Raw genomic sequence first — 7,362 nt, 5'->3', positions numbered from 1 at the left:
AGTGTAACTGTTTGTACAGTTGTTTATGGTGAGACGGCTCCTTATGGGAACTACCCGACTGACTAACACAATAAGATTCTGATACCTGATTATCTTGTCAGCCAATCAGAACACATCCCTACTTTGGTCAGTGAGATTCTAAGGGGCTGATTTACTTACCCACGAACGGGTCGAAATGAGTCCGATTGCGTTTTTTTCGTAATGATCGGTATTTTGCGATTTTTTCGTATGTTTTGCGATTTTTTCGGATTCTTTACGAATTTTTCGTTACCAATACGATTTTTGCGTAAAAACGCGAGTTTTTCGTATCCATTACGAAAGTTGCGCATTTTTCGTAGCGTTAAAACTTACGCGAAAAGTTGCGCATTTTTCGTAGCGTTAAGTTTTAACGATACGAAAAATGCGCAACTTTTCGCGTAAGTTTTAACGCTACGAAAAATGCGCAACTTTTTACGCAACTTTCGTAATGGATACGAAAAACTCGCGTTTTTACGCAAAAATCGTATTGGTAACGAAAAATTCGTAAAGAATCCGAAAAAATCGCAAAACATACGAAAAAGTCGCAAAATGTTCGTTTTCAAGTCGGCACTTTTCCAATTCGGGTCGGATTCGTGGGTTAGTAAATCAGCCCCTAAGAGTATAACTAAGGAAACTCTGATAGTCACATAGTTGGACAGTAACGTAGAAACACACACAAAGATAGAGGAGTTAGGTTAGGGAGAAGTCCTGAAGGCTGATCCCTATAGAACAGATCCTGTGGGCATATTTAAAAGGAACTCTGTATCATTTGCTGTCTCTGGGCCTGGATAATCGAAATAAATTCGCTTCATCTCTGGAAAAGAACCGTGGTTGTTTCCTTTTACCTGGTTGTGGTAAATCTTGGAATATCCAGTATATTTGTAATATACTACATCTACACTATACACAACACTACTATTGCTAGAAGTAGCAACAAAATAGGGGTTTTACTAACATTATTAAAGGTTGCAAATGAATGTAAGTAATAAATTATATCAATATATAATATATATCAGTCGTATGGAAAAAGAAGCCTGATGATATTAAGGGGAAAAAACAGTAAGTTTCAACACTTTTTTTCTTCTGTTTGCAGCAAAATATGAAACTTCTCAAGTTCTTCCAAATTCATGTTTTAACTCAAAGTTCATTTTTCTATAACTAAACAGATTTTTCACATTCTTGTCTCATAAAGTTTTATTTAAATATTAAAGGAGAAGGAAAGTCATTTTGGCATTTTACTGCCAATAGATTTGCCACATTAGTGCCACCTAAAACAATCTATTTATTTTGCAGAAAGCATTACCATACCCGAGTAAACAGGTTTCTCTGCTTGTTTAAGATTGCAGCTGCCATTTTAGCTTGGTCTTCATAGCTTTCTGCTGTAGATCTAGAGGCTGGTAGCTCAGAATATGCATTCCTAAGGGTGAGTTTTATTAATTCTTATGGTGGGGGGGAGCAGGAGAAGGGAAAGAGGAGAGAACTGTGCAGACTCTGGCCCCAGGAATGAAGGTCTTTCCTAAAAGAGGAATATCTGAGGAACATGTTTACAAAAAAGGAGACAAGAAATCATGTGTTTCTTTTGATAGAGGACACTGTGAGTGCTTATGGCTGTATTTACATAGACCTTTCTGATAAAGCATACTTAGTTTTTGCCTTCCCTTCTCTTTTAATAAATCAGCCTCCCCATCTATACATTTAGATAAGAATAAGCAAATACTGCTCATTACTATGGAACTCCTGCCTTTTTATCAATAGTACACTGTCTGGGATTTTTGTAGCTAAGTAACAAACCACAATTGGCTTATTTATCAGTTTTCAAGTTTGTGAATTTGAGATTGCAAATAAACCCTTATTTTAAAAAAGAAATTGAATGCTTGCTAATTAATATCGTAAACTGGTTGGTTAAAAAAAAACTCGCTTACTTTCAATTTTCAATTATACGAACTTGAATAAAACTCGAAAATCTGGCTTGACTTTGCCTAGGACAACTCCTATTGACTTGATGGCGAAGTTTACATTCAAGATTTTTTCTTCATAAATACCAGACACTCAAGTTTTTGAACCATAATTGGAATTTTGTGACTTGAATTGTGGGAAAAAAATCAAACTCGAACATTGATAAGTCTCCCCACAAGGGCACCAATGCAGAACTTTTTTAGTACAATAACTGAGCCAAAATTTTGAGACCACAAATGTCCTTGAGGTCTTAAACGTCCATTATAGGATACAATTTTCAGCTCTTTCCTTCCTTTCTACTGGTATATAACCCACTAACAGTCAGGTAGCTGATTTATTCTAAAGCTCTAGAGCTTTAGAATACCCTCTAGAGTCTAGAGAGTTCTAATTGCGTTGGGAGTCTTTAGAACTCACGTGTGATTTTCAGATGCCACCAACATCTGCAACCACCCCAGACAATTACTATCCTATATAAGAACAAGTTTCACCCAGTTCGTGCTTCATGCTAGAATGTACAAACCAGATCATGTTGGAGAAATTACAAAGGAATCAGGCATTTCATGAAAAGCTATTTACTTATTTAAATGGACAACTGGATTGATCTACTTCAGAATTCTAAATAGAGGTAAGAAACTAGAAAAAAGGAAAACAAATCATATCATCATTTTATATTTGCATTTATTGAATTAGTTAACCTCAGATAAATGAATAACAAAGGACTCTATTCACTGGTTTGTTGTATTTTTTGTAATGTGTTATATTCAGATCACAAAGAGGCAGATTCAATTAGATGAGAAAGACTTATCTCCTTAGTCAATTGCAGGTTTCCCCATAGTTCCAGATGCAGCTCAGTGAGACAAACTAACCTTATTGCTGTATTACATGTTTACTCTTTTGAAGTCTATAGGAAAAACTGGAACTGAATTTGGAGAAAATGTTGTTCTTCCCAAATTGAATCTGGCCAATACATTTAAACACAATAACCCATCAAATAATGTTTTCTTGTGGAATTGAATCTGGCCCAAAGTTGGGAAATGTGTTTAATGTTATATGATTTCAAATCAGTTGCATACTATTTCAAATACGTGTAGATTGCTTAGTTCTCCTTTGTGAGCCAGACTGGGTAACACTGGGTAAAAAAAGTATATTCAATTATAACTGAATGTTCATTATTATTATTATGATAAAAACTGGTAAAATGTTAATAGCTGAAGAGGCCCAGATGCTTGAAAAGCAGGGAGGAATTTTCTTTCCATGTGCTTATATATAGGGCCCAACATAGGCGTCCAAATCAGAAGGACTCATGCAGGGCAACAAAAAGTTCCCCATACTAGTGTAGTTTTTTCATCCAGAGACACCTAATCCTCAATGTGATGAAATGATGTTGTTGGAGAGAGTTTTTCAGTGTGTGTGAAAGAATGGCTGAATCTACTGGCAGGGTCGGACTGGGCTGCCGGGACACTGGGAAAATACCCAGTGGGTTCCGGCCCCGGTGGGCCCCAGTGGGCCCCAGTGGACCAGACCTGACCCTATTGCCGCTTCCTCTGGCCTCTGATGTCCTCCCCTGACGCGTTTCACATGCGCGTTCAGGGGAGGACGTCGGACAGGGGCCCCTGTGCGGGGGGGGGTTTAGGGGTGCGGCCAGAAGAGGCACCAGTCCGACCCTGGCTACTAGTGTCTTTGTCAGGGCTTGTTTGAGAATAAGAGAGAAAAAGTCAATCTGGTTGAGTAAGAGTGTGAATGAGAGTGTAGGTGAGTGAGTAAGTGAGTAAGTAAGTGTTCTTGGATGTGTTTGATTACAAAAATTCTATGAACATATTTTGCTAGAGCTTCATTGTTATAATATCACATAAAGGGTTCAGTTTGATATGAAAAGCTTATCTTCTGGTTCAATTCCAGATTTTCCATACAGCCATACAATTCAATGAGAAAAACTTCTCACTTTTTATCACATGAAAACTCTAATTTTTACTCATGGAATTAAATCTCGCCCAAAGACTTTTTTAGTTTATTTTCAGTCGACTTTATCATTGATTGTTATCTCTCCCAAATGATATAGTAAGTTTTTAGAATATCCCAATGTAACACTTCATCATCAACTAATATATCAAAAATAGTGTCTGGCAAGCCATTTAAGTTTGTATAAAACTCATGTAGGGGCCTTTTTAAACTTTGGGCCAGACTGTATTAGATGAGAAAGACTTATCTCCTTATTCAATTGCAGATTTCCCAAAAGGGTCAAATGCAATTCAATAAGAAAAACACATAGGGGTTGGTATCATTAGACAGGTGCCTAATATAAAGGGACAGAAACGCAAGGTGGAAATGTCTGAACTTGTCTCTAATCTGGCCAAAAGTCTACAAAGGCTTTATGATGCTTGATGTGCAGGACATGGCACATAGCACTACATCTAATTTTATATCCTGTGTGGAAGGATTTGTTCAATCATAAAAACTTACTAAAGTTTAAGGTATTACTTTCCCAATCATCTTATTTTAACCCAAAAGTAATTTCGGAGCAGCATATCTAATAGGCCACTGACCTTCAACCATCTCATAAATGAGTAAATTGTTAAACAAGGGAGTAAATACAGGGGGAGTATTAATATATTATACATAAATGAACTATTTGACATAAGCATTGGAGGCTAAACATCTATTTTATTGCCGGTTTGTGTACAGGAAAAAGTAGCAATATGATTAGTCATGAATGATAGCAAATCAAGTTTTACATTTAGTGACTTTTATGAAACATACATTGAATTTGTCCCTAATTCTTTTCCCCTTTTTCCATATTTTATTTTTTTTCAGCCACATTATGTTATATGATATGGAGAACTTAAATCAAACCTCATCGAACAGATTCATCCTTCTTGGCCTCACCAATGTCCCATACCTACAGGCAATATATGTTTTATTATTCTTTATAATCTATATAACCACACTGTCAGCCAACTCCCTGCTTATCATCGTAGTGAGGATCAATGAGCAGCTGCAGACTCCCATGTACTTTTTCCTGAGTAACCTCTCCATTATAGACATCTGCTTTTCTTCCACCATAGTACCCAGAATCATAATAAACACTTTATCCCAGGATAGAAGTGTATCGCTCTTAGACTGTGCATTGCAGATGTTCTTCCATTTAGCCGTAGGAGGGACGGAGTGTTTGATTCTAGCTGTTATGGCCTATGACAGGTATGCAGCCATATGTCAGCCATTACACTACAATACAGTTATGAACAAGACATTCTGTATTTGTATAGCGACTGGATCATGGACTTCTGCTTCTATCAGTGCTTTCATCCATGTTTTTTTCACCTTCCAACTGCCTTATTGTCTTTCTCACAACCTTAACCATTTCTTTTGTGAGATTCCTCCTATGTTACGTCTTTCTTGCCGAGATACTTGGCCCAATGAGTTAGCCATGTACATCACAGCCGGTATAATTGCCATGTGTTCATTCTTTTTGACTCTTACTTCATATATTCACATAATCTCCACTATTCTGAAGATCCGTTCCAGTGAAGGAAGACAAAAATCTTTCTCCACTTGTGCATCCCATCTCACAGTGGTCTCCATGTTCTATGGCACCATCTTGTTCATGTATATGAGACCTCACTCTGCGTATTCAGACATAGACAAGATAGTGTCTGTTGTTTATTCGGCTGTGATCCCAATGCTGAATCCTATCATCTACAGCATGAGAAATAAAGATGTCAAAGGCACCATTAGAAAATACATTTCTGAAAAGTCCTAAAAAACTTTGATTTATTGAAATCTTCCTACATTGTAAATTGCAGAGCGTTACAAGTAAAGCCAACAGACCCAGCAGCTGACTGAAACCCAAAAGTAAAGATATCCATGTGAGTCTGGGGCATATTTTTCCAAGGAAGAAAAAGTAGAAAGAATATTGCCCCCTAAAATCTACAAGAAATTCTCCACAAGCTTCTACAACTGGAACGTCTGTGTACTGTGAAGGTGAATTTTGTCGGACCATAGTAACACCTGACCACCACCAAAATCTGTCCCTTTTTTTAACAAGCATGCTCTGATCCTATCCCACCTAGACTTCTGCAACTTGCTACTAACTGGTCTCCCAAATCCCCATATCCCTCCACTAAAGTCTACATTAAATTCTACTGCTAGAATTCTCCTTCTCTCATCCAAGAAAAAGTAGCCCCTCCACCGCTTAGACCTTTATCATGGATTCCCATAAAGCAAAGAATGATAAAAAGTCCAAAAAACCCTCAAAGCCCTTCATTCCTTTGTATCTCATTCCATCTCTTCTCTTGTGTCTCCATACATTGCCAGATTGCCACTCTTTTCTTCTCAAAGCAACCACGTGGTCTCACCATCCATGTCCGCTCTACCACCTCAAAACTTTCTACCTTGTTGCTCATTACATTGGGAATGCCATCCCTGTATTCCTCTGGAGAGAATCTCTATAAAAATAAACTCAGAGACTACCTCTTGGAGCACTTCCATGGCATTTGAGGCAGTTCTGGCACTTACATTGCATTGACAACTACTGTAACCTGCAGGACTTATTTGTGTCTGTAAGTTACTTGGATTGTAAACTCTGTGGGGCAGGGATTTCCTTCCTCTTGTCTCATTAAAACATATTTATTAATGGTGACTATACACTGGGTGAAGGATTTTTTCCATAGGACCTAATATTTTCTAGTTACATCCTATATGTGAGTTATTTTTACCTTAGCCTCATGTTAATTTTTGCAGCCATAGCCAGGGCTAGTGTACTTTTTCCAGTATATTCTTATAATCTGCAGCAGGGATCCCCAACCTTTTTCACTCGTGAGCAACATTTAAATGGAAAAAGTGTTGGGGAGCAACATGAAAAAGGTTTCTAGGAGTAGAAATAATAGCTATAATTGGCTACTTAATAGCCCCTATGTGGACTGGCAGCCTACAGAAGGCTCTGTTTGGTATTATACTGGGTTTTTATGCAACCAAAACTTGCCTCCTTACCAGAAATTCAAAAATAATCACCTGCTTTGAGGCCTCTGGGAGCAACACCCAAGGGGTTGGGGAGCAACATGTTGCTCACGAGCCACTGGTTGGGGATCACTGATCTACAGTTTGGTCATTTTCTTATGAATCTAACAGTCAATTCTATATAGACAAGAACATAAAATAGATTCGGTAACAAGCCTGCTGGCTAGAGATGAGTGAATTTTTTTGCCAGGTGTGGATTCGCAGCAAATTCCCATGTTTTTCCATCGGCAGATTTTTTTCACGAAACGGGCAAAAATATTTTGCTGTGCGTCAAAACAAGTAGTGGTAAATTGGGCATGGTTGCGGCAAAATAAGCGCGGCTGCGTCACATTGGGTGTGGCGTGTCAAAATGGGCATGGTCACATCAAAATGGGG

At 38.0% G+C, this 7,362-nt stretch overlaps 1 protein-coding gene across 1 annotated transcript; it reads left to right on the top strand.

Moving 5' to 3' along the window:
* Positions 1-4,804: 4,804 nt before the first annotated feature.
* LOC101730422 (olfactory receptor 5V1-like) lies at positions 4,805-5,731 on the top strand. Its single transcript, XM_004917514.1, has one exon. The coding sequence runs from the start codon at positions 4,805-4,807 to the stop codon at positions 5,729-5,731; it is 927 nt and encodes a 308-aa protein (XP_004917571.1).
* Positions 5,732-7,362: the final 1,631 nt, after the last annotated feature.

Source organism: Xenopus tropicalis, chromosome 8, assembly GCF_000004195.4.
Source record: "Xenopus tropicalis strain Nigerian chromosome 8, UCB_Xtro_10.0, whole genome shotgun sequence".
NCBI lineage: Eukaryota > Metazoa > Chordata > Amphibia > Anura > Pipidae > Xenopus > Xenopus tropicalis.
The sequence above is the reverse complement of the archived record's forward strand: the minus strand, read 5'-3'. Positions and strand labels throughout refer to the sequence as shown.